Here is a 27,886-nt window from a genome sequence, read left to right on the forward strand (position 1 = left end):
TTCGATAACACATCGTTATGTTGTCCTTGTATTTGCATCTTTCTTCCCTTAATCTTTGCCTTTTATTTTTTGTTGTGGATGTGATATTAATTGGCCTAGATTGTTTACCAATTCTGTTTATAGCTTGTGTTCATTTTCTGCACACTAATTGTTTGTCATAAAGCTTGAATTGGTTATTTTGTAATAGGGAGTCTAAACGTTCAAGGGTGTTTTATACACTATTTGAACTTTCAGATATATTTTAGCATATTTTCAACATTTTTTTTTTTTTTTTTACAACAAGTTAAATAAGTTGTTCCCAAGCGAACCCTTAGTGCAACTACATTGTATAAGATATAATTATGATATAATTACAATATAATTTAGATATGACTTTATGTAATATTAATTTTGATAACACTAACTAAATAACTTATTATTCTTTAGTTTCAAAATACTTATATTGTATACCAAATGTCTTCAAATTTTACAAGGAAGGAAATTTTGTGTTTCAATAGAATTTAGTCACAACTTATGTAAATTTATGTTACTTTTAGTTAATAGTAACTCACCGAGGATGTGAATATAAAAAATTTTAGAAGTTTGTAACTTTAATTAAAATTTTCAATATATAGGGTTTATTTTTTATTTTATTTTTTGAGAAACCATATATGGTTTAATTTTGAATTACCCTAAATTATAGAGAATTATGCAATTCATCTAAGTCTTTAATAAGGGTAAACACTTGGTGCAATGAAAATGCAAAGGTTTGAAATGGAGAAAAGATAATCATTTAGCACAACCATAGTTTATAATAGCATTTTGGTACGTTGCACGAATTAATAAAATTCATATGTAAAGTACAGATATTCTTCTTTAAAAAAAGGTAAAGAAAGATTGCAAATATTAGTGGAATTTTAAAATAAATAAAAAGTTACCCGTAAGTTATTTGACAAAAGCCTATAATGTAACTCTGATTTTTTTTTTTTTTTAATCAATCTAAAAATTATGGTAGTTGAATAAAAAAAAAATTTTCTTTTAAAATTTTAATGCACAAACATTTCTTATGGTTTGGAAAAATGGCATTCCACCTCAAACCTTAAGGAAAATTATACTCCCCTTAAGGTTTAAAGAAGTTAACAAATTAGACATTCATTAATAATAATAGCAAAATATTCCAAATTTTAAAAAAGATTCTCTCAACCAAACCCTAATCATGGTTGGTGAATTTGTTTTTAGTTGAGTATAGTTCTTTGTCACCAAATTGTGTTTAGGCTTTGGCCAAGAGTATAATTTCAAAATTCAGAATATTTTGTTATTGTTATTAATAAAAGAACTAATATATTAATTCCCACAAATCTTAAGGGAGAGGATACCCACATATATTAAGGGAGAGGATGGTCAACATAAAAGAACAAAGGGAAGTTGGGAGTTTTTTTTTTTCAACTCATTTAAAGTTATTACCAAACATAGAAAAATGAGACAGTTTTGTAGAAAACATTTTTTGAAAAATGACTGATTTTCTAGAAAATATTATTGCTAAAACAAACAGAGCTAGATCTGAATCCTTGTGGAGGATTCTGAATAGAATCTAGAGTAGCACAGAAGGGAATTCGAACCATGACCAAAAAAAAAAAATGTAATCTCTTCTTGCAAAAAGAAGATAGTTAATCAATGTAATTGTGATTGATAAAATTGATATAGTTTATTATATTGCATATGATATATTTTACATAATTTTTAGGTAATAAATTATGAACCAAGCTTAGGGGAATGAGTTCATCTTAAAGATTTAGGCAGAAAACCATGTCTATGTTGAATTGGGCACATCTTGCATAGATGCATCACCATGTCTTGAACTTGAAGAAAGATTTCCGTCGTCATATGATCCTTCAGTGGAATTCCTCGTGTGATTCTGCATATCATCAATACTAGGTGAAGGTTCAAAAATGTCAGGACTTGCTAGAGCATGTACCTTCGATTCTTCTCCCTTAAAGGTATATGAAGAGAGATCTTTCAGGTCAAAATGTTTTGCCATTTTAACTAATTTGGACCAACAAGAGTCAGCAGGATTGTCGTCACTCAAAACAGGCCAATATGAGTAAAAGAACTTAAACACATAAACCAAGAGTGAGACCAAGGAAGCGATTCCTGCAATGATGAAGAGGCCCCCAAAGCTGTCCAGACCAAGACTAGGACTATGTGAAGAGATTGTAGTACTTTGATCTTCGCAGGTAGTTTGACTTGAAAAGTACTTCTTCTCATATTCTAGGCTTTTATGTTTATCCTGAGTGACATTCAAGATTGCCCTCGAAATGTAAGGGACCAAAGGAGATCCTCTTCGAAAGGCCTGAAGAAACATGTTATAAAATTATATTATATTAAAAAAAGAAGAAGAAGAAGATAGAATAATACACCAATCGAGGCCTTACTAAAAAAATTGTTGCTTGTTGGTCTTATCGCATTCTTATTGCATTTGTAAACAAGAAAGAATAATAGGGGTGTATTTTTTTGGGGTGAGCCAGAGAGAGAGAGAGAGACTCACAAAGCCAAATCCATCAGTTTTGTAGATGGGCCCAACCATGGAGTACCTAGAGCAATACTTTGCAAGGAAGAGCTTAATATAGGGGATTTCGTCAAAAATAGCTGCAACCCCATCATTGTAAGTTCCCTTTGACAGTGCTTCATGATACTCCTCTGGGGTCGCATACGCCTTTAAGTTGGACTCATTAAAACTTAGTTGATCTATTAGGAGCCCCTTAACAAAGGAATCCTTTAGATATCCAACATTATAACCCTTCTCTATAATCTCTTTTACATCAACAAATGTAGGTTGCAATCTTTGTACAGTTAACATTGAGGTTAAGTTTGCTGTATAACTTTGAGTCAAGATGAGTACCAAGAAAATCCATATGATCAACACAAATCTTGACCAATTATTTACCACTCTCTCCCCTATTATCATTAAATTATTGTTAATATACACATGGATAAAGAATATTCATGTATTTAAATATGAGAGAGAGAGAGAGAGAGAGAGAGAGAGAGAGAGAGAGAGAGAGAGAGAGAGAGAGAATTACTATGAGCGAAGGCCAGTGTTGAGAAGGAGAACCAGAAAATCAAGCCAAGTTGTTGCTCTGGAGGGCCTCTAAAATCATTATTTACTCGGTGTTCAAGAGTCCATATTACCAAACCTGTAAACATGAATGCTACACCAGTTGTTAACCATAGATTAATGCTTAGTGGCTTCAAGAAAATCCACAAGTTTTTGCTCTCATCATCTTTCATCAAAACTACCATCGACACACCCGATTCTGTATAAGGTAAAGTGAAATCAACATACAACGAGCGCCTAGCTACAATTGTTGTGTCTCCAACAACTGCATCGTAGTTCTGCATTTAGAGAAAGAGAGAGTTATCTATTATCGACTTTGAAAAATGTTAAATGAAATAATTAATTAACACGCACTTAAAATGAATAAAAACCAACTATCCGACTTTAAGTGTTCCCTTCTATCTTCACTTATCATAGCTTTACTACATGTTTTTATTTATTTTTTCTTTATAAAGTAAAAAAAAGTTTATGATTCTCCCTAAAAAAAAAAAAAAAAAAAGTTTAAAATAGAAAAATAAAATAACAGTTAGTAGGATAGCAGATTTTTATTCATCTAGTCATTAGCCAAAAAAAAAAAAAGAACCCCACCAGAGTACTAATTTCCCCAAGAAGTTGATCGTATGTCCCGTTACTTTGCCTCGTTTCATTCGCGTAAGGAATATACATGTAAGGAAGGTGGAAGGGTAATGCGCGAAGCACATCCTCAAACACATCAATGGAGAACCCAGATACGATAAAAGGATCCCATTCCACTTTCACGAAATCTAGAAAACCTTCTTTCACTGGAACCCCAATCCTTAACTTTGTCGGCTGCTCTGGTGTGTCTCCTGGCCAAATAGGGTGTTTTAGTTTGTCCTTTGAAAATTGATTTTTTGAGAGATTCTCATTTGAAGTTAAGTTTGTCTCTCGGGTCCAATGTCCAATAATCCTCTCTGTTCTTCCTATCACATTGAATAGTTCAAAGGCTGAAGGCTCCAACTGCCCCTTAACCAAATCAAAATTTCCGCTAAGGCCTAGAAATTTAGTAGTTAGAATTGTGTTGCGAAGCCTTGTACCCATTTCAAAAATTCCTAGAGCTGCAAGATCGACATTATTGTTGCTAGCATTTTGCTTCAAGAAGCTAGAATGCACTATGCAGCCAGCCTTCTCCACTGCAATAGCTAATGCCCAAACTGTATCATATGCCCATAATCCAAAGAAGTTTAAGCTAGTAGTACTCTTGCTCTTTATTTTGATTGAGGTTAAGTTTCTCTTCCATTTTCTTTCAAAATCTTTTAGATGTTTAGACGGTGGTATGTATGGCCTTATTCCCAATACCCCTTGCATTGAGTCCATAAGCTTTGAGCCCATAGGATCTAGCAAAGATGATAAACCTGTTGTGAGGATCCATGCATACCCTTCGCTCATCATAGCTGCTTCTTTTGCACGTACAAAGAGCTTTGAGCCAAGTGAAGCAGTCATGTGCACAAGAAATATTCTTGCATGATTTGCCTTTAATTTGTTAAGCTCTTTGATGATTTCGGTATTATTAGAAGATGGATGAATGACACTTCTGTAAGGCACCCTAGTGTCAATCTCTTGTAAAGCATCCAACAAATATGGAATTAAACCATTGCCATAATCTGTGTCTTCATAAATAAGGACAATTTCCCGCCAACCAAAAGTATCAACAATGTTTGCTATGGCTTTAACCTGTACGCAGTCGTCTTGAGTTGTTCGTATGAAGAACTGGTTTTGGGATGGAGAAAGAGAAGGACTTGTGGCTGAAAAGGAAATGATGGGAACCTGAGCTTTGCGTCCAAGTTCTATCACAAACTTAGCTTGTGCTGACCATTGAGGTCCTATAATGGCCTGCACTTCTTCATTCTTCATTAAATCTAGTGCTGGATTTCATTGCAACAGTAAATTACTTAGTGATAAGGATAAAAGGAGTCTGGCCTCGGACCGACGGTTCTGTGCGATCTTCCATACATAGAGCAGACGGAGCCATAGCAGACGGTCTTTAAGCGTGACAGTCTTAATAGCTGACGGTCTAAAGCTGAAGGAAATGAGTTGAGGCTGACGGACAAAGTAATATGACTTGCTCCCCACGCTACAAGTAAGGGATTGGCTTGTTTCCCACGCTATAGAATATTCAAGAAACCCCTATAAGGAAAGGATCCCGAAAAATACGCCCAAAAAGGACTCCTATAAGGAAAAGACTTCTACTTTAAGGGAAAAGGGCATGACCCTTGCTACTATAAAAACCTTAACACCCTCGTGATCCAAGGTACGCGTAATTTTACCCTCTCTAGCACTCTAGAGCAGCGAGAATAGTTCTAACTTGACCTTCGGAGGGTATTCGGCCGGTACCGCACCGGTGCTCTCTGCTAGGTTATTCCTTTTCGTTGTGCAGGTGCCGTTTGCGATCGAGTGAGGAGCGTGCGACTCATTGGTGGTATTGTTTTCAGTATCATCAGTTGGCGCCGTCTGTGGGGAAGCGCTTTAGCACGTTCTCGCTTTCAAGACAAGAGAGTTACATGGTACTCACTCGCTCAATGGCGACCAACAACGACATTCAAGAAGAAGAAACTCCTACAACCGCGCTTGAAAGACAGGTGAGGACTCTCGCCGTCGCCGTGGAGCGCCTCACGAAGCAAAATCACGACCTAGAAGAGCAACTGAGACAGAAGGATGCAGCTCCCAACAACCAAGGAGCAGAGCAGGAAGGAACCAGCGCTGACAGGAGAAACCAGGAAGGACCCCAGGCCAGCAACGCCCCGAGCAAACCTGAACGACAGAACACGAGCATCCCCTCCCTCGCGGAAACCGCTCCGCCCCTCGTTCTCGCGGAGATGCAAGCCATGAAGGAACAAATGGAGGTTATGATGAATGCTCTCAAGGGACGAGTATCGAGCGACCTTGACGACCTTGTCAACCGAACGGACTCGCCGTTCACCACTACCGTCAACTCCTACCCGTTGCCAAGTAAGTTCCGCATGCCGCAGATAGACAGTTATGACGGGGTCAAGGACCCACTGGACCACCTGGAGACCTTCAAAACTCTAATGCACCTTCAAGGAGTAGCGGACGCCATCATGTGCAGGGCCTTCCCTACAACGCTAAAGGGCGCAGCAAGAATTTGGTTCAGTCGACTGGCCCCAAACTCCATCAGCACCTTCAAAGAACTCAGCGCTCAGTTTACCGCACACTTTATTGGAGGCCATCGGTACAAGAAGTCTACGGCTTGCTTGATGAGTATGAAGCAGCGAGAAGACGAAACTCTAAGAGCCTACATCTCCCGCTTTAATAAAGAGGCGCTCTCGATCGACGAAGCTGACGACAAGATACTTGTCGCGGCATTTACAAATGGTTTGAAGAAGGGCAAGTTTTTGTTTTCCATATACAAAAACGACCCAAAAACTATGTCAGAAGTGCTTTATCGTGCCACAAAGTATATGAACGCTGAAGATGCACTCTTAGCTCGGGAAGAGAGGCCTAGAAAAAGAGAACGGCAGGAAGACGGTCTGCAGGACCAAAACCGAAAGAAGGCAAGAACCGCGGACCGAAGGGACGAAAGACGCCCTAAACCCCCTGGGGGAAGGTTCACAAGCTTCACTCCGCTGACAGCCCCGATAGATCAAGTCCTTATGCAGATCAAGGACGAGGAATCGCTGACGTTCCCAGGAAAGCTGAAGAGTGACCCCAACAAACGTTCCCGAGATAAGTACTGCCGATTCCACCGCGACCACGGCCACGACACAGCAGATTGCTATGACCTCAAGCAGCAGATTGAAGCCCTTATTAGACAAGGAAAGCTGCAGAGATTCGTTAGCAAGGAGAGGGCGGATCCCCCCGCACAAGACCAGCACCCCCGACGGGACAATGAGCGACCAAGGCCCCCAATTGGGGATATAAGGATGATCGTAGGAGGGATGACCGCTGCCGGGTCATCCAAGAAGGCCCGTAAGACCTATCTCCGGATGATACAGAATGTTCAACTGACGGGAGCTGTGCCGAAGATAGCAAGAAGAGAAGGTCCCATAATCGGATTCTCAGAAGAAGACGCACGACGCCTTCACCATCCACATGACGACGCACTCGTCGTCAGCTTGCGTGTAGGAGATTACAATATGCACCGGGTGCTCGTCGACAATGGCAGTTCAGCAGATATCTTATACTACACCGCGTTCCAGCAGATGAGGATCGACAGGGGGCGACTGATCCCAACAAATGCCCCGCTAGTCGGCTTCGGCGGGAGCCGAGTATTCCCATTGGGCGCGGTCACCTTATCCGTAATTGTGGGTGATTACCCCCAACAGATAGCCAGGGACGTGACATTCTTGGTTGTTGATTGCTCATCAGCTTACAACGCTATCCTCGGGCGACCCACGCTCAACTCATGGAAGGCAGTAACCTCCACCTACCACCTAATGATTAAGTTCCCAACTGACTACGGAGTAGGGGAGTTGCGCGGGAGTCAGATGGCCGCGCGCGAATGTTACATAGCCATGGTGGAAATGGAGGATCAGGTTCAGACTTTAAGTATAGAAGAGCACCGAACGGTAACGGAGCCGGTTGAGAAGCTAGAAGAAATACCCCTTGACAGTTCCGATTCTGGCCGAACGACCAAAATTGGAACACTCGCTAACCCCACGACCCGTCAAGAGCTCATAACATTCCTTAGGCAAAATCAAGACGTATTCGCATGGGGTCATGAAGATATGCCAGGAATAGATCCTTCAATCATGGTGCATAAGCTGAATGTGTCGCCCGCCTTTTCACCCGTCAGACAAAAGAAGAGGGTGTTTGCCCCGGAGCGAGACCTAGCCATAGCAGAGGAAGTCAGAAAGCTACGGGAAGCAAGCTTCATCAGGGAAGTATACTATCCCGACTGGTTAGCAAATGTAGTAATGGTGAAGAAAGCGAGCGGGAAATGGCGGATGTGTGTGGACTTCACCGACCTTAACAGAGCTTGCCCCAAGGATAGCTACCCCCTACCCAGGGTCGATGTCCTAGTAGACTCCACGGCCCGACACCAGTTGCTGAGCTTCATGGACGCTTTCTCGGGATACAACCAAATCCGAATGCACGAAGCCGACCAGGAGAAAACGTCATTCGTAACCAGCCAAGGCCTATTCTGTTACAAGGTCATGCCCTTCGGCCTCAAGAACGCAGGCGCAACGTACCAAAGGCTCATGAACAAAATGTTCGCACAACAGATTGGGAGGAATGTCCAGGTCTACGTGGACGACATGCTAGTTAAGAGCCGGAGGGAGGAAGATCATCTAGGAGATCTCAAAGAAACATTTGATACACTCCGCTCCTACAATATGAAGCTCAACCCAGGGAAGTGCGCCTTTGGAGTAACGGCAGGAAAATTCTTGGGATTCATGGTGTCTCAAAGGGGAATCGAGGCGAACCCGGATAAGATCCGAGCCATTATGGAAATGACACCGCCAAAAAGTATAAAGGAAGTGCAGAGCCTAAATGGAAAAATAGCGGCACTTAACAGGTTCGTGTCGAGAGCAACGAACAAGTGTTTGCCCTTCTTCCGGACATTGAAAAAATCCTTTGAATGGACCAACGAATGCCAGCAAGCGTTCGAAGAATTGAAGATTTACCTCTCCTCTCCACCGTTGTTGAGCCCGTCGCAGCCGGGAGAAGAGCTTTTTCTCTATCTGGCCGTCTCCCCCGCAGCTGTTAGCGCAGCCCTGATGAGAGAAGAAGAAAGAGTGCAAAAACCCGTATACTACGCAAGCCGAGCGCTTCGCGGTGCCGAGGAAAGATACCCGCCGATGGAAAAACTTGCCTTCGCATTGGTTACGGCAGCCCGAAAGCTCAAACCGTACTTCCAAGCTCACACGGTAAATGTCCTGACTGACAAGCCTTTACGGCGAGCAATGAGCAGCCCCGATGCCGCGGGCCGACTGGCATTATGGGCGATCGAGCTGAGCGAATTTGATATTCAGTATCGTCCGCGGACCGCCATCAAGGGACAGGCTGTCGCCGACTTTATAGCTGAGTTCACCCATGACGAGGACCAGGGGGCAGTAGAGTCCCCTCAATGGAGCATACATACGGACGGATCATCCAACAGGCAAGCCGCAGGGGCCGGCATTGTGTTACTATCACCTGAAGGAGACACCATTGAATGTATGGTCCGTCTAAACTTTCCCGCCACCAACAATGAATCAGAATATGAGGCACTGATAGCAGGACTCGACCTCGCCAAAACAGCAGGAGCCGCAAGGGTAGTCGTCTACTGCGATTCACAGGTCATCACCAACCAGATAAATGGAGACTACGAGTGCAAGAGCGAAAAGATGAAGAAGTACCTTGACGAAGTAAGGACAAGAGTGGGCGACCTAGAAGCCAAAATCATCCAGATTCCCAGAGAAGAAAACGAGCGAGCAGACCGTCTCGCGAAGGCCGCCTCAGCAGAACGAATGGTCGTCCCTGGTAATGTACTCTCCTTTGTACAGCTTTCCCCGCTAATAGATCTCAGCAATATGCAGGAAATATGCTCCGACAGCAGCTGGGCAGCGCCGTTGGTTTCGTACCTAAAAAACGGGGTCTTACCGGACGAGAAGGAAGTTGCAAGGAAACTTAAAGTCCAGGCGGCAAGGTTCGTCCTGATAAAAGACGTCCTATACAAGAGAGGTTTCTCCCGACCGTATCTGAGATGCTTGGGTGCGGAAGAGGCGGACTACGTCATGAGAGAAGTACATGAAGGAATCTGCGGAAACCACTCAGGGTCCAGATCATTGGTACACAAGCTTGTACGAGCAGGGTATTATTGGCCCACCATGCAGAAGGACGCCGAAGCCTATGTCAGGGCCTGCGACAAATGCCAACGGTTCAGCAATATTATTAGACAACCAACCGAAGAGCTGACCCCAATGACAGCCCCATGGCCGTTCGCACAATGGGGATTAGACATTATGGGACCATTCCCTACAGCTATGCGGCAGCTGAAATTCCTGGTAGTAGGCATCGACTATTTCACGAAATGGGTGGAAGCTGAAGCTTTAGCCACGATTACGGAGAAAAACGTTCGGAGCTTCGTCTGGAGATGCATCGTATGCAGGTTTGGCATTCCTAGAGTCTTTGTCTCGGATAACGGGAGACAGTTCGACAACGACCATTTCCGGGATTTTTGCTCACAGTTGGGAATAAAGAACCACTACTCCTCCCCCGCCCACCCTCAAGCTAATGGACAAGTCGAAGTCACAAACCGATCCTTGCTCAAGATCATCAAGACTCGGCTCGAGGGGGCAAAGGGTATATGGCCCGAAGAATTGCCAAGTGTACTATGGGCATACAGAACGACGGCAAGAACACCAACAGGAGAAACACCGTTCCGCTTGACGTACGGAAGCGAAGCAGTCATCCCGGCAGAAGTCGGACTCGCAAGCTATAGGGTACACAACCATGATGAGGACAAAAACGATGAAGCTATGCGACTACAGCTCGACCTAGTGGATGAGATCAGGGCAGCAGCAGAACAAAGGCTCGCTAGGTACCAGGATCGCATGGCCAAATACTACAACTCTCAGGTCCGACACAGAGACTTCCAAGTCGGAGACCTTGTTCTTAGGAAGGTCATGGGCGCCGCTAGGGACCCTACCCAAGGGAAACTCGGCCCTAATTGGGAAGGTCCTTACCGAATCTCGTCGTGGCAGAGAAAAGGTACTTACCACCTTGAAACATTGGAGGGACAGAAGCTACCACATCCATGGAACACCGAGCACCTACGGAAGTACTACCAATAGAAGCAGCAGCATGAAGACCAACTTCTTTTATTTTTTCAGCAAATTATAGTTTAACTCCTCAGATTTATCGTTTACTTTAGTTTTTTCGCAACAATACTTTTTTTTTAGCCCAAGGGGCAGGGTTTGGTTTTAATTACTTTTATTTAAATGCATGGCAATAAGAGGAGTTTTATTCAGAAATCACTGAAGTATATCTTTCCTCCGACGGTCCACTAAGTTTACGACCCAAGAACGACTAAGTCCATAACTCACGGACCAAGGAAAAACCTGACGGACTAATGAAAGATGTTAAGGCATCAAGGCTAAAAAAGCCAGAGAAAACAATGGTCCGAGAAGGCTAAAGCTAAAAGCTGACGGTCCAATAGATAGTTATCATATGGATCAAACCTTCAAAACCGACGGACCAACGGAGATGTCAAAAGGCATCAAGGCTAATGGCCATAAAGATAACGGTCCGAAAAGGCTAAAGTTAAAAGCTGACGGTCCAACAGATAGAGTTATCATATGGATCGAGCCTTCAAAATCGACGGACCCACAGAGATGTCAAAAGGCATCGAGGCTAATGGCCATCAAAATAACGGACCGAAAAAGCTAAAGCTAAAAGCTAACGGTCCAATAAATAGAGTTCTCATATGAATCGGGCCCTCAAAACTGACGGTCCAATGGATGAAAAATTTATATGGTTGACGGTCAACTTACTGACGGTCTTACCAAAAACAAAAAATAATAACTACTTACAAATAAGTCTCTCCAACCAACAAGCTTGTAAAGATGACGAGCTAATCGAAAAAGGCTAAATGAAAAAGAGATAACGGTCTCATTAAAATTAGTCATAATCAATGTATATGTTTAAAGTAACGGACAACGGGGAGAGTTACAAGTAAAAAGCCCAACAAAACATAAGGGCACTTAAATACATTGTTCAAAAATTACAATTAACAAACAAGGATTAAGCGGCAGGAGCGTCCTTGGAGACCCCGTCAGCTTTATCCTTAGCAATGTGATCTGAAGACTCAGCAGGAGTAGGAGCAACAGGCTGGGCCAAAACGACCCCAGCGTCGTTGAGCAAAAAATCCAAGCTGAGGGGTTCGTCATCTCTGTCAGCAGCAGGAGTCATTGGCACGGAGGCATCCATGGTGACTCTAGAAAGATCCAGCTCCGGATAAGCTGACGCTACTTGCTTCAGACAATCATCAAAACCTGTGCCGTAATAGTCAGCACAGGAATCAATGAAGGACTGGGTGGTCTTGAACTTTTCCACTGCGTCAGTCCCAGCCGTCAGTACTTGCGCGCGCAGAGACTCAACCTCCTCCTCAAGTTTCTTTTGAAGGCCCTCAGTTTCTCCTAATTTCTCCTTCACCTCCTTCAGCTCTGTGTTTAGGAGACGGACGGCCTCCTTGTATTGCGCCTGCTGGTCCATCAGGGTGGAATTGTGCCTCCTCACCCGAGAGACGACGCCTTCTTTGGCCACGCATCGGTCCTGAAGAGCTTTGACACGGACCAAGGCCTGATGGAAACACGACCGTCAGCTATTAAGCAAGGAAAATATCGGATTGATCAAAGTAGGAAACGTACCCGTGCAATATCGAAGAAAGCCGACGCTCCAAGGTCCTCCGTACCAAGCTGGGCACAAGGATCCAGATCCGTCTGTTTAATGAGGGATTCCACCCCCTCGACAGCGTAATCCTTGTGAGTCAGCAAGGAACGGGGGCCCTCAATGACGGGGCCAGAAGAGGTCATCACCCCTTTCCCAGCACCATGGCCAGACTTGGAGGGCGACTTCTTGGAAGGAACGTCCATAGGGCTGACGGTTGGCTTCTTGGAAGGAGGATCATCCTTTCCGTCAGCTTTTCTCTTGATCGGACCCTTCAAAGAAGAATGAGGGGTTGACGTTCCCTCTTTCCCCTTGGCCTTATCCTCTTCCTTCTTACGGGCAGCAGCGGCCCTCACTCTCTGTTTCGCAGCCTCCATCTCTGCACGAAGTGAGGTGACGGATAAGTGATAACAGACAAAATAAAATACCAACGGATTAAAATACTACATTTACTTACGCTTTCTTGAAAATTCTTCCAACTTCCGAGCTTCAACAGTCGGCTCCGGACCACCGCAATACAAATGTAGAGTGTCCAAGGTTATCAAATCCCTACACCTACGTTGCTCAAGTGGGATGGTGAGTATCCGACGGATGAATTCTCTTTGTTCGTCAGACACCTCCGGACGAGCGACGGCTGAAACAAAAGAAAATAAACGGTGTTAAAGAGACGGTTAAAGTTCCCTGAAAGATGAAAAGCGACGGAAAAAAGAAAGAGACGGGGGCAACCTGACTCCTTAATATAAGCCCAGGTGTTATCAAAATAACCCCCGGGCAACTTATCCCATTCATCTGGGCGACACACCCAGTCCGTCCCTTTAACGAAGAAAAATCTATTTTTCCAGTTCCTATTCGAATCCGGCATATCAAACACTAATCTTAGGTTCTTTTCACGAGGTGCAAAGTGATATGTCCCCTTGGCGGATACTTTATGCTGAGGTCGGTAGCAGTAAAAGAACTCGTCTATCGAAAGTTGACGGTTCCCCCCACTCAAGCGACCCCAAAGAACTTCAGCTCCAATAAAGATCCTCCAGGCATTCGGAGAGATCTGGCTGACGGATAATCCTAAGAAATCCGCCAGCTGACGGTGTAAAGCCGTCAATGGAAGCCTAAGGCCAGCCGCGAACATGGCATCATACATCCCCACATCAGCCGTCCTCCCTGTATAACACCTCTCATTCTTTTTAGGGAGACGGAGGGGAATGTGATCTGGGATCTGGAAGCGAATACGCAACTCAGAAAAAACTCTGTTGCTCATCTTGGGGAGAAATTTATTGACGGCCCACTCCTCTGGAAGGATGAAGGGACGATTACCTCCGGAACTCCCTGAAGTTCCCTCACTGGACTCTTCGTCATCCTCATCCTCATTACCGTCACTACTAACCTCGCTACCGTCATCCCTAGCTCCGTCACTATAGATCTCTTCGTCACCTTCCTCCCAGTTCCCGTCATCAACAACCTCCTCGTCGATCCCCTCGACCTCAACCTCACTTGACACCTTTCCCCTAACTCCCTCAACACGGTCCTCTACATCAACACTAAAGGATTGGGTGGACGCTTCTTTTCCTGACGACTCCAAAAAGCCGTCGGACTCTTGACCTGAGCCAAAGACTTCGTCGTAGCCCGCTCCGTCGCGGACTGACGACTGATCACTCGACGCGTCACTTGACATCTGACTACCTACAAGTGACGGATACACCCTAAGTTCCTAGACTGACGTTCTCAATAAAAGAAATTCTTGGGCAAAAAGTAAAAATAAAAAAGAAGCAAAAAGAGAGGAAGAAGAACTTACAGGTGAAATAGATCTTGAGTAAATGGAACAAAGTGTGACGGTACTGGTAAGAGCTGACGGAGCAAAACGTAAGCGAGAGTGACGGTTTCTCTGATAAAAAGATCTGCGAAGTTAAAATGACAAAATGAAACAAAGCGTGATATTTATATAAGGGAAAAAACGCACGGAATGCGAGGCGACGTCCGTGCCCAGAAACGAGGCCAACGACCGCTCGACACGTAACCTTGCATTAAAAAGCTCGCAGCTCGAGGAGGCATTCATAGTTCTTTTTCTGTTTCAAAAAAAAAAAAAAAACTCAACATGCTGACGGTTGTAAGCGTCGAACATGTAGAGTAGGGGGCAACTGATAAGGATAAAAGGAGTCTGGCCTCGGACCGACGGTTCTGTGCGATCTTCCATACATAGAGCAGACGGAGCCATAGCAGACGGTCTTTAAGCGTGACAGTCTTAATAGCTGACGGTCTAAAGCTGAAGGAAATGAGTTGAGGCTGACGGACAAAGTAATATGACTTGCTCCCCACGCTACAAGTAAGGGATTGGCTTGTTTCCCACGCTATAGAATATTCAAGAAACCCCTATAAGGAAAGGATCCCGAAAAATACGCCCAAAAAGGACTCCTATAAGGAAAAGACTTCTACTCTAAGGGAAAAGGGCATGACCCTTGCTACTATAAAAACCTTAACACCCTCGTGATCCAAGGTACGCGTAATTTTACCCTCTCTAGCACTCTAGAGCAGCGAGAATAGTTCTAACTTGACCTTCGGAGGGTATTCGGCCGGTACCGCACCGGTGCTCTCTGCTAGGTTATTCCTTTTCGTTGTGCAGGTGCCGTTTGCGATCGAGTGAGGAGCGTGCGACTCATTGGTGGTATTGTTTTCAGTATCATCACTTAGAAATTTGAAATTTTACAGGCAATGTTCAAAACAACTACTATAACAACAACAGTACACTGATAATAAACTTTATCAATACATTCTGGAAAATATTAACATGTTGAAACTATACACCAGCATATTTTATCAATGTCTAATTTGGTTCATAACTGTTAGGACCGACGGCTTACCTACTGCACCAAAAGCTATAGCTGATGGTAAGGGTGGCAGCCTAGCACCAATAAGTTGATTGAGACTTGGCCTAACTTGACCTCCGTCTCTAGTTAGACTTGGCCCATTAGGCCTCTGCCTAATAATCCCACTCCCATCACCTACACATGTGCAATAGTGACCCGAACTTGTGACCTACTATGATACCAATTGTCAAACCTAAGCTATATCACTCTACCTCAAAACCAATTGATGATGAGGAAAATATACTCAAAATCTATTATGGCGTTCGACATAGCACCCCATTGGCCTATTTTTAGAGCAGTTGTAGGGAGTTGAATTATAATGCCCCAACAATAACTTATAAAAATAATAAGAGAAAAAAGAATATGAAGAAACAAGAGTTTTAACAAAAGGAAAAACAACAAAAGAACTTAATTACATAATAAATTTAAAATTTTATATTAATCAAATTCTTTTTGCAGTAATTCATTATACTATACAAAGGAAGGAGATAATTACATAATAAATTCAAAAGATTATATTAATCAAAATAACAAAATTGACATAAGTTTCACTTGGTATATAGTCAACTACTAAAAATGATACACATGTGAAAAAAAACACTTAATATATAAGACAAAACTTATATACAGTACCTTTAAGTGTTGTCACTTACGTTCTCCTCTTAAAATTTTGTCATGTGGCTACTTAACTAAAAAATACACTTCTATCTGATGAAAAAAAAGCCACATGGCAAAATTTTGAAAAGTGAACCTAAGAAACAGCACCTTATAATACTATACCTGAGTATTGTGAAATAATCTATTTACGTAAAGTCAAAGAGTATAGAAGAGAAAATATGACACAAGGAATTTACGTAGTTCAGCACTATGTCTACATCCGCAGGAGGCAACAGAATAAAGTTTCATTATAATTTTGGAGATTGCAACAATAGCTTAAAGACACTCTCACAAATCCAAACCCCAAATACACCTTTGGTTCTCTCACAAATAAATAGAAAACACTCTATTGTATTTAGACAAAAATTGCAAGACACTCTTGCTTCCTATCTCTAGTGTGCACGCATAGAGAAGCTCTTTGCTATCTCTATCTTAGTAGAAGCTCTCTTGCATCTTCTCTCAAACTATTTCTAGACTCATTTTCCACACAAAAAAAAAAAAAGAAAAATGAAAAAAGAAAGAAAGAAAGAGGGAGAAGAAAAAAAGAAGCTATTTCTAGACTAAGGGACCCCTAAGATTTTTTTATTTTATATATAAAAAATAGTGTGTATGTGCATAAGATTAAGGTTTTAAATTTGGGGAAAAATTATACTTGGCCCCCTCAAATTGAATATTCCCCCCCCCCCAAAAAAAAAAATGGTTATCTAGTTCATTCCTGCAGTATGTGGTCCTTCCTAGAACAAACATCCCATTTACTTAACAGATTCCTAAGTGTTTTTTTTTTTTTTTTTATCAATTTATTTGTCAACTTATTTAATTTTTTTTAAATATTCAAACAATTTTTTGGTTTTTTTTTTTTAAATTGTGTTTGACTCTTTAGTTTTTCCTGTTAGGATCCAAAGTTTAAAAAATTAAATCTTTGGGGTTTGGATGTTGTCATGTTTGACTACATCTAAATGATTTGATTCCTTTCTTGTTTGGGTCTTTTTTCTTAAAAATATACTCGGAAACACTAGTTAGTTTTTAGTTATAATACGTGAATTTTCCAATCATAAATGTTGTCAAAATTAGGCGCTGCCACAAAATGTGAAAATGACATTTTTTAATGAACTCTTAGATTTTGTACATTGAAATTAAAATCGCAACAAAGCTTATCTCAAAATCAAAACTAGATAATTTTTGGGATTTAAAATAACATTGAGTTCCATTTTAATATGTTATTGAGTTTAAAAATATTAGGAAACAATTATTCTTCATATTTTTTCTTTTACCAATCGAATAGATATTAATTACATTTGTGTTAGAACTCCTTTCTCTTTCCCTTTTATGTGTGTGTGTGTGTGTGTGTGTGTGTGTGTTTTTGTTTCTAAAAAAAAGGGTAATTGTCCCACATTACTTAAGAGAGAGTGTTGTGTGTAGTATAACTTGCTCTACCCTCCCTTAAAAGTTACCATGGCTTTTGAGTGAAGTTATGAAATGCCTTTGTGATAATTGTTTAAACTCATTTCCCTCTCCCTTGTATGTGTGTTTGTTTCTTCAAAAAAAAAAAGGGGGATAATTGTCCCATATTGCTTAAAAGAATGTGTTGTATGTAGTATAACTTGCCCTACCTTCCCTTAAAAATTACCATAGCTTTTGAGTGGAGTTGTGGTGTGTCTTTGTATTTAAACTCATTTCCCTCTCCCTTGTGTGTGTGTGTGTTTGTTTCTAAAAAAAAGAAAGAATAGATATTAGTTTACATTTTTCATATATTAATACAGTTTTGAGTATTTTGTATATATCTTGTTATTGAAATGTGATAATTTTTTTTTGTTTCAAGCTTTAGCCCTCCAAAGAGAAAATCTTGGTTCTGTCCCTGTGAAGATATATATTTATAGGACCTAAACAGAACTTGACTATAAATATTCAAAAATTTGTATGTTATAATTTGTTTGTTTTACTATAAAATATTTTATATGTAAATATTTTTAGTAAAATATTTTCAAGCATTTGGTGACATATATAAATTTTTTTTAAACACAAACCACCAAAACCGGTAGCTTAGGTACAATGACCAAGCCAGCAGCTTCAATGACCAAACTGTCAACACTAGCCACTAGACCAGCCACTGGACCAGTGACCACTAGATGGGGGGGGAGTCACAGTCAACCGAAAATATTTTCAAGTATGACCAAATTTTACAATAAAACAAACAAAATAAATTGATGAAAATATTTTTAGTGAAATATTTTACAAAAAAACAAATGGAGCATTAGTATCGTGAGGAGCAAATTTTCTTGGTGCTTTATTTGAGAGTGAGATACATTTGTTCAATTTTGTTAGTATAACGACAAGGGTTTGCAGTCATTTTCTAAAGTTGTCAATGGAAAAGAAAATAATGATAGTTATTTTCATTTAAAATGAATCCATTCCATGATGCAATTAAATTTTATAATTTTAAAAGCATAAAGACTACCAAGTAACATAAGTATGTACACACACTACACAATAGTACACTATAGATCCAAAAGATAGAATCTTAACATTAAAATTGACAAGATAAGGACTTTGAAACAAAAAAGGATTTTATTCCTAGAAAATATCCTAATCATAAAAATCTTCTTACAAGAACCTTTGTAGGCCGCACTATCCTATTGTATGTTACACTTTTCTTTGCTTTTTAGATGAATTATTGTCAAGAATTTTTTTTGGGGGGGGGGGAACACATTTCCAGTGGTATTTCATCATGCATGTGGAGCAATATATGCTCAACTTATCATGTTTTCATTTGTGTGTGAGAGCTAGCTTGTGCTTATATTATATAATGTGCATATGTATGAAACATTTAGTTTTACGTCCGTACCTGCAGATGCTACAGCAATTATATCATTCCCAGAATCCTTTGTGAGGAAAGAAAGTCTTGTGCTATAGTTATGATTCACAGCATAGAAGTCTGAGAGCGCCATGGACATGTACCTCTCTGCCACTCTTCCAACTGGGGACTTCAAATCAAGAACTACTCCAACTGGTATCAACTCATTTGCCATCACCAAAGGCTCATAACCACATAGGCTGAGACTGAGCAAAAGAAAGGATTGGAATTTAGAAAGTAGGGGCTTCTGGTTTGTCATTGTCATGGACATTGTCAAGCTAACCTTTGCTAATTGCTAGATGGAGAGGACTCCGCGTTAACTGTATTAACTTATAGACATATGGCTAATATTCCATGTGGAATTTTGGGGCATCTTACAGCACACAAATGGGCCCAATAAGTACTATATGTTTGGAAACAGCGTCATTGCCTAAATGTTTGATATTGACTTTAGTTATTAGGCTCAAAATGAGGAAAATACTGAGATAGTTCAATCGAAGTAATGCTAAGACCACAACTTGTTCACATGGTAAGTCGTAAGTGGTGGAATTATTGACCCACATAGACCTACTACTCTTACTTTACCATTCACAACTTGCCACATGAACAAGTTGTGGAAAAAGTTGTAGTCCTAACATTTTTCAATTTCATAGCAATACTCTGAGCTCTTACCAAATTATGGGTGGGCCCCACACATGGGTCCAACCATAGGGCTCACTCTTTTGTGATAGCTTGAAACATTGCCACTACCTATGAATTAACCATTGTCATGGACATTGCCAAGCTAACCTTTGCTAATTGCTAGATGGAGAAGACTCCGCGTTAACTTATGTATGGCTTACATTCCATGTGGAATTTTGGGGCAGCTTACATCACACAAATGGGCCCAATAAGTACTATATGTTTGGAAACAGCATCATTGCCATAAATGTTTCATATTGACTTTGGTTTTTAGGCTCAAAATGAGAAAAATACTTAGTTCCATTGGAGTAATACTAAGACTACAACTTGTTCACATAATAAGTCGTAAGTGGTAGAGTTGTGGGCCCACATAAATCCAGTACTTTTACTTTACCATTCACAACTTGCCACGTGAACAAGTTATGACAAAAATTGTAGTCCTAGCATTTTCTAGTTCCATAACAGTACTCTGAGCTCTTACTATATTGTGGGTGGGCCCCACACATGGGTCCAACCATAGGGCTCACTCTTATGTGATAGCTCGAAACATTGCAACTACCTATGACAAAATTTTGAGAAGTAAACCTAAGGAACAGTACCTAAGTACTATACCTAAGTATTATGAAAATTTGTGAAATGATCTATTTACATAAAGTTAAAGAGTAGAGAAGAGAAAATATGACTTAAAGAAAAGAATTTACGTGGTTCGGCACTATGTCTACATCTATATGGGAGGCAATAGAATAAAGTTTCATTATAATTTTGGAGATTACAACAATACCTTAAAGACACCCTCACAAATCCAAACCCCAAATACACATCTGGTTCTCTCACAAATAAATAGAAAACAACTTATTGTATTTAGACAAAAGTTGCGAGACACTCTAGCTCCCTATCTCTTCTGCACACGCACAGAAGAATCTCTTTGCTATCTCTATCTCAGTAGAAGCTCTCTTGCATCTTCTCTCAAAAACACCATCTATTTATAGTTAGATGTTCAGCCGAAATGTCAATAGTTTCAGCACATGGAACTTTACAATTCAAAGAAGATGGTAAGCATTAATTGCCAATGAGTGATCCATTTCGGCTACAAAAGATGAAAGCAAACTTTGGATTTCATGTCAGAATGTTGTTCTTGCTTTTTTGACAATTTATGCAAGACAGCAACATCATTTAATGTTGGCTTGTAATATCAAGCCTCCGAAGCTAAAATTCAAGCCATTCCAACACGAAGTCATAGATAAACATAAAACAATGATTAATATATATACTATCTTTTAATGAATTTTTACATTTAAATATCACTTAGTATTCAAAAATAATGACTTTTTATTTTCCAAATTGGTATAAAATACTGTTTGTTTATATCTTTATTTTCCAATTCAAGTCTTAGCTTGCCATGCGCTCCATTCATAAAGAGGTTACGAAGTTTATCACAACTACAAAACTAATACTTTACAACATGCCAATAATTTATTGTAAAAAGGTGAAGGTGAAGGGACAAAACTATTTATAGACTCTTTTTCCAAAAAAAAAAAAAAAAAAAAAAAAGAAGCTATTTCTAGACTAAGGGAACCCCTAAGATTTTTTATTTTATATAAAAAATAAAAAATAAAAAATAGTGTGTATGTGCATAAGATTAAGATTTTAAATTTGGGGAAAAATTATACTTGGCCCCTCAAATTGAATATTTCCCCAAAAAAAATAAAATGTTTATCTAGTACATTCCTGTAGTATGTGGTCCTTCCTAGAACAAACATCCCATTTACTTAACAGAGTATCAACTTATTTAATTTTTTTTAAATATTCAAACAATTCATGGTTTTTTTTAAAAAACAATTGTGTTTGACTCTTTAGTTTTTCCTGTTAGGATCCAAAGTTTAAAAAATTAAATCTTTGGGGTTTGGATGTTGTCATGTTTGACTACCTACGTGACAGGTTGTTATAGGTTTTTAATCTGAATTCACTGCTAAAATGATTTTTTTGCCCACCAATAACAGCAATAAACAACTTGTTACTAAGAATTTGTTGTAAAAGAATTGTGAAAATATTATGGACATAGTATTTTTTTAACAACATTTTATATTTTCCATAAAAGTTGGTATCAAAATTTTCCTAAACTTTCCTTAATTTGTTGCTTATGTGTATCCTCCTTTGGAGCTTTCTTTGTTGCTTAGCTGAGATTTTGCTGTCGCTATGTATAATCGTTCTGCAAACTCTGTTGTTGCTGGTTTGGCAGCTTAGCTGTTGAATGAAAAGCCTTGTTTACCAAAAAAGAATTATTATTATTATTATTATTATCATCTTTTACACCTTTATATATGTTGGAATTGGTTTGGTATTAGTATATATGCAACTTATTTGTTTGCAACGGCAGGCAATTCCTTGACTAGAAATTTTGCTTGCAAGTCCAATAAGCAGGTTCGAAAACCAAAACAACCAGACATTGTATTTGTAGTAACCTTCATTTTTCCAATTCTGACTTTTCAGTTCGTTTTGATATAATCCTATTTAACTAGTCATTTCAGAAGAAATACCCACAAACTAATTAATGCCTCGTGTTTCTGAATGTCGGAATGAAGCTTCATATTATTAATCAACAATGACTCTAATACTGATTTGGATGGACATGCATGTGCCATGTTTTAGATGAATACAATTAAGTAGGTATAAACATTTTCGGCTATGAAAGTCTAATAACTTTGAAACCTGGGGTTCTTAATCTTCTCACACGGTAAGGACTTGAACAAGCTAGGAAGAATCCAATCATATTCTTGACTTTTCTCACTCTTGGATTTCTTCACGGAAAGGCCAACCCCACGTTCAAACATCAATTCCCATGAAAGCCAGGCTTGACCAAGGCACAGGCTTAAACCAATGGCTTTCCTTTAGATATAGTAGACTTAGTAGTATGCCCAGCCAAACCAAACCACCTACTGGCTACTGCCCAAGAGTCAAGAGTCAAGACCCCACCTAGAATTAGAGCATTCACTACTGGCTATTGCATTCTCATTGGCAACGGATATGAGCTAGTTTTTTACTTAAATAATTCACTCTACTTTTTTTTTCTCAAATTTATTTTAAATAATACAAATTCAGTTTTTTTTTTTTTTAAATAAGATAGCTTTTATTATTTTATCTCAAATTATAAAAATAAATTACTGAAAATAAGCAATTTTCAAGCCTAATTTTCTCCCCAATACTTCTTGACGGCCATTAGTTGAACTTGAAGCCTTTGATGTGAACCCCCTCAACCGATATTTTTGATACAAGAACCCGGGAATTTTCCCACATGCAACATGGTGCGGTGTTATTGGGCAATCTATACCATGTCAACACTATTTTATTAGACAGGGAAGGAATGGTATTTGGACTAAAGTTGTAGAAAAGCTCAAATTCTCCTCTAACCATACTGGTTGGGCTTTACCTCAAACTCCTTATTTTTTTTTTTTTTTTGGGTTGGGCTCAATACTCTTCACTTCATAGAACAGGTTCATGGCCTTTTACATATCACATAATCGGCTCATGGCAACGTTGTTTCATCACCTCAGGGGTTGGGCTCATGGCTCCTATATTCTCCATATCGTGATTCAAACTTATGGGCTATGCTTCATTTTATGGAATGGGGAGTTAAACCTGCATCATGCTATGTCATCACAAATTGGTAGTATTATTGCCAATCTCATTTGATGGGCTCACAGTCCACCTTTCTCACACCTCACGGATTGGGCTGGAAGCCCATTTGTTTTTCTCTTCCAGGGATCAAGAGTCAAGACTCAAGGCTCACATTGTTTCTCTTGTCTCTTCATGGAAGGCTTTCCCATAAAATTGGTCCATTTAGTTTTATTTCGATATAAAAAAGACTGCGCTTTTCACATAAGTTATATTACATTTTTTTACAGTATTTTTTTCTCGAACATGCCCATGTTACTTGGCATCATGTTGCCTTTTCAATCAAATGGAGGTTTCTAGCATCTTTGTTTACCGGCTATGTTAGATACATTTTGGACACCTAAGTATGATTTATGTAACTTATAAATGATTTTCTATCCATTGAGTAGATACATTGGCACTGTAACTCTTATATATGGTTTGGGTTGGTGTAATATTCGAATGGCACAAGAAAGATTTGATTGAACCGTGAACAGGAAATTAACCTGATGAACCATCGAATTTGGCTACAATGACAAGCACTAAAGCATAGAGGATGATTACCCAAACTCATTGTAAGCTCATTAATTTCTTTACTTGCCCTTCTTAAAGTTGTTTCTATGTTCACTCACTCTCTCCCATTTTGTTGAAGTATGCAACAGAGGGTCAGCTATTATATTTTTGCCTGACAGCTAGAGTAAAACAGTCATCACTGTTTGTTTGTAAAGGTATCATCATGTTGTTAAGACTTGACTGTATTCGGAACAGCAATAAACTTTTGTTGAAAAAGGAAAAAAAAAATTCTTATTTCAAATAACCATAAAATTTCGTTGACTTGGGTCCAATCTGCCAATTAGCTAGTACGAACAGCAAAAACTTTATAGGATAATTATGTAGTCCACTTCCACTTTCTGATTAGAACAACTTGTAGGGGAAAAGAGCTATTACTGAGAGGATGTTTACTTAGTGCAACCACATTGTATAAGATATAATTATGATATAATTTAGATATGACTTTATGTAATTAATATTAACTTTATTGTGAATGTTTTGATAACACTAACTAAATAACTTATTATTCTATAGTTTCAAAATTCTTATATTGTATATCAAATGTCTTCAAATTTTACATGGAAGCAATTTTTTGTGTTTCAATAGAATTTAGTCACAACTTATGTAAATTTTAGTTAATAGTAACTCATTGATGGTGTGAATTTAAATAATTTAAGAAGTTCGTAACTTTAATTAAAGTTTTCAATATATAGGGTTTAAATTTTTTTTTTGGTGAAACCAGATAGGGTTTAATTTTAATTACCCTAAATTATAGAGAATTATGCAATTTATCTAAGTATTTAATAAGGGTAAACGCTTGGTGCAATGAAAATGCAAACGTTGGACATAGAGAAAAGATAATCATATAGCACAACCATAGTTTATAATAATATTTTGGTGCAATGCACAAATTAATAAAATTCATATGTTAAGTAAAGAAAATATTCTTCTTTAAGAAAGGCAAAGAAAGGATTGCAAATATTAGTGGAATTTTAAAATAAATAAAAAGTTACCCATAAGTTATTTGACAAAAGCCTATTGTGGGGCCGAAGAATTTGTGGTTCCGGCCCACTTTACATTAGGGCCCAAGATCCAAGCCAAGGAGACCTATTGCCAAGGACGCATAATAAAAGCCCCAAAAAGGCCCAAGGATGTGGCCGAGAACGATCTCACGCTCAGCATCCCATAGAACACCTAAAGAAAAAGGACGAGCTCAGTACAGGGGCAGGTCAAGGGAAAAAGCTGTCAATATAGCAATAAAGAACCCTGCGTCTGACAGGTCCAGGCCTTCGACCATGCTATCCAGCTTTTACAACTACTCCCAACCACTCCAGGTATGGGCTGATAGGACAAGTCTCAACCCCAGAAAATAGAGCTGACACGTGGACACTAGAAGAGGGATAAACGCTAGTATAAAAGGGAAGGAGAACCAAAGGGGAGGGAGGGAAGCTCCTCGGACAAGGTCTAAAACAGGAACCATTCACTGTTGCCACCAGAAGAAGATCTTGCTAAACTCGTTAGAATTTGCCTTCATGTAAATTTCCATAGACACCATGGCTGATCATGGCTAAACCGCTGTTAGGTGACCAAGGCCTAGCCTCACAAGCCCACTCTCTACAAATTGTATTGTTTGGGCCCTTAACGTGCGAACCCAACACTATTTCATGGGTCGTTACAAATTGTGTCCCTACAATTGGCGCCGTCTGTGGGAAGGCTTACGCGTTGGCACAGGTGGTGGCGGAGTCAAGCCTCTGTCAAACAAGGGTCTGTGAAAGCTCCTCCATTTCCAGCAACACGCTGTTGTTGTCCCGACATAAATTTCCGCTAGGGGCTACACCTCGCAGTGTCAATGGCACGAGCAGCTCTAGGGGCTTCCAACATCAAGATAACGCCCCCCACCTTGGTCGAGGGGCTAATTCTCGAAAATTTAAAAAAAAATGATATAAAAGAAAAACTACAAGTTTTGGACAGAATCAAGGCCTTGTATGGTCCTTGGACTCAAGCCTATGGAGAAACCAACTACTTAAAAGAAAAACTACAAGTTTTGGACAGAACCAAGGCCTTGTATGGTCCTCGGACTCAAGCCTATGGGGAAACCAAATACTTAAAAGAAAAACTACAAGTTTTGGACAGAACCAAAGCCTTGTATGGTCCTCGGACTCAAGCCTATGGGGAAACCAACTACTTAAAAGAAAAACTACGAGTTTTGGACAGAACCAAGGCCTTGTATGGTCCTCGGACTCAAGCCTATGGGGAAACCAACTACTTAAAAGAAAAACTACGAGTTTTGGACAGAATCAAGGTCTTGTATGGTCCTCGGACTCAAGCCTATGGGGAAACCAACTACTTAAAAGAAAAACTACAAGTTTTGGACAGAATCAAGGCCCTGTATGGTCCTCGAACTCAAGCCTATGGGGAAACCAACTACTTAAAGAAAAAATACTGAGTTTTGAACAGAACCAAGGCCTTATATGGTCCTCGGACTCAAGCCTATGGGGAAAATATTGAGTTTTGGACAGAACCAAGGCCTTGTATGGTCCTCGGACTCAAGCCTATGGGGAAACCAACTACTTAAAAGGAAAAACTACAAGTTTTGGACAGAACCAAGGCATTGTATGGTCCTCAGACTCAAGCCTATGGGAAAACCAACTACTTAGAAGAAAAATACTGAGTTTTGGACACAACCCGGACATTGTATGGTCCCCGGACTCTGTCCCATGGAGGGGTTACCCATTAATAATTGGGTTAATCCCTAGACCGAATGAAAGTCCCGGTCTATCCTCGGATCCTCATTACCAAGGGAACTAATGCGAATGTGTTGGGGTCCGGTACAACCATACCTCAGTCCTCAGATCAGAGGCCAGATGTTATCAAAAACACGGCCAAAGTCCCTCACTACTCGGCAACCCTCTTGGATGGTTAATTTTGGGTTTCTCATCTCGGATGACTACCTCACGCACATTACGGAGCACTCAGCTGTTATCTCGGTTAGTCTCATAAGTTTAATCTACTGTGGGTTGGTATTATTATGTTTGATAGGCTCAATAAGTTCAAATTAATAGCTCTTTGTTACAAGGTTTCCTGCCCCAAGCATCGCTAAATGAAAATACACATGAAATACATCCATTCATAAAGTAATTACTACAGAAAAGAAAAATATTTAGGATGAAACAGAATCATCTTTTATTAAGGCAAAGAACTAGTACAACGTATAACGTACAATGAAGGAGTTTAAGTAAGCCTATACTAAAAGCTAACTACATAAGCAAAAAGAAAAGATACAAAGGAGAGAAGAAGAAGCAGAAGAAGAGCTACAGAGAAGAAAGATGCAGCAGTTCCAAAATGTTGTCTAAGGAAACCATTTCTCAATACTTTTACATGCCCATAACTCAGGCGGCAAAAGAACTTAACGTGGGATTAACACCTTTGAAGAAAAGGTGCAGGGAGCTGGGTATTCGTAGGTGGCCACATAGGAAGTTGATAAGCCTCCATATTTGCAGCGCTCGCGATAGAGCGGATGGTGCTGATGACGGGAAATCCCACTGCTGTCGCATCAAAAATCTGACACGACCAGTACCTGCTTCGGATTTTGACTGAAAGAGGCGGAGGAATCGCTCCCATCTTGTGAAAGCGGAGAGTTGTCTTGAGTCTCTGTCTTCCCTGCCCTGACCACGCCATCCTAAGACTCGGAGAGACCCAGTGCTTCTGGAGTGGGTGTGGTTCCTTCACCCCCACTCATGCCTCAAGCATATTACTCTAAGGTTTGATTGCACTGGAGATGAAGACTAGGAGCACAGCTAAAGGATTAAGAATTTGAAGGGGCCGAAGGGTTTTGTACGTAAAGGGAGTGACCTCCTGTCCTGCTTCTTATATAGAGGGCAAGTTGGAGGCATTTAATCTACGCAGGTTCCCAAGAAATGCTGCAGACGAGACGATTTTTGCTCAACTCCCAACGCCGTTTGCAACCATAAGATTTGGATAGCCTCGTGAAGGGGACATATTAAAGACGCGCCTCGAGCGCCTCGAGCACTGAAACGTCGAGGACGCCGCATGAGTAAATCTAGAGGGATGTCTCATAATCTGACGCACCTCCCATGCAAATGGAGAAACACCGACATTAATGAAGTGTAGAGCTGGGCAAGCCATGGTTTAGGCCCGACATCATCAAAACCCTCCTCCCCAACCACGAGGTAG

General features: G+C 40.2%; 3 protein-coding genes and 1 long non-coding RNA gene across 8 annotated transcripts in view; 1 reads left to right on the plus strand and 3 right to left on the minus strand.

The window, feature by feature from the left end:
* Window positions 1-1,646: 1,646 nt before the first annotated feature.
* Window positions 1,647-19,093, minus strand: LOC126715749 (glutamate receptor 2.8-like). Of its 2 annotated transcripts, XM_050416524.1 has the most exons (6): window positions 18,800-19,093; window positions 3,683-4,977; window positions 3,288-3,372; window positions 3,060-3,173; window positions 2,525-2,934; window positions 1,647-2,329 (listed from the first exon to the last, which is right to left on the minus strand). In XM_050416524.1, the coding sequence occupies exons 1-6, from the start codon at window positions 19,077-19,079 to the stop codon at window positions 1,790-1,792; spliced, it is 2,724 nt and encodes a 907-aa protein (XP_050272481.1). In that variant the 5' UTR covers window positions 19,080-19,093; the 3' UTR covers window positions 1,647-1,789. The 2 variants fall into 2 exon arrangements, with proteins under 2 accessions (XP_050272481.1, XP_050272480.1); XM_050416523.1 differs by having other exon boundaries at window positions 3,060-3,372.
* The window catches only part of LOC126715750 (glutamate receptor 2.7-like), a 107,027-nt gene continuing 80,955 nt past the window's right edge, over window positions 1,815-27,886 (minus strand). For all 3 annotated transcript variants that reach the window (XR_007651908.1, XR_007651906.1, XR_007651909.1), the window contains exon 6: window positions 1,815-1,954. The gene's annotated coding sequence lies outside the window, so the exon portion shown is untranslated. The remainder of the gene's footprint in view (window positions 1,955-27,886) is intronic.
* Window positions 4,830-27,886, plus strand: part of LOC126715752 (uncharacterized) — a 61,051-nt gene continuing 37,994 nt past the window's right edge. The window contains exon 1 of the long non-coding RNA XR_007651911.1: window positions 4,830-4,932. This is a non-coding gene — a long non-coding RNA (uncharacterized LOC126715752). The remainder of the gene's footprint in view (window positions 4,933-27,886) is intronic.
* On the minus strand, window positions 11,728-14,960 carry LOC126715751 (uncharacterized). 2 transcript variants are annotated; one of them, XM_050416527.1, is made up of 2 exons: window positions 12,424-14,960; window positions 11,728-12,355 (listed from the first exon to the last, which is right to left on the minus strand). In XM_050416527.1, exons 1-2 carry the CDS (start codon window positions 12,817-12,819, stop codon window positions 11,798-11,800), a joined length of 954 nt encoding a protein of 317 aa, XP_050272484.1. In that variant the 5' UTR covers window positions 12,820-14,960; the 3' UTR covers window positions 11,728-11,797. The 2 variants fall into 2 exon arrangements, 1 of the variants encoding a protein (XP_050272484.1); XR_007651910.1 differs by having other exon boundaries at window positions 11,734-12,355.

Source organism: Quercus robur, chromosome 2 (assembly GCF_932294415.1).
Source record: "Quercus robur chromosome 2, dhQueRobu3.1, whole genome shotgun sequence".
Classification (NCBI taxonomy): Eukaryota; Viridiplantae; Streptophyta; class Magnoliopsida; order Fagales; family Fagaceae; genus Quercus; species Quercus robur.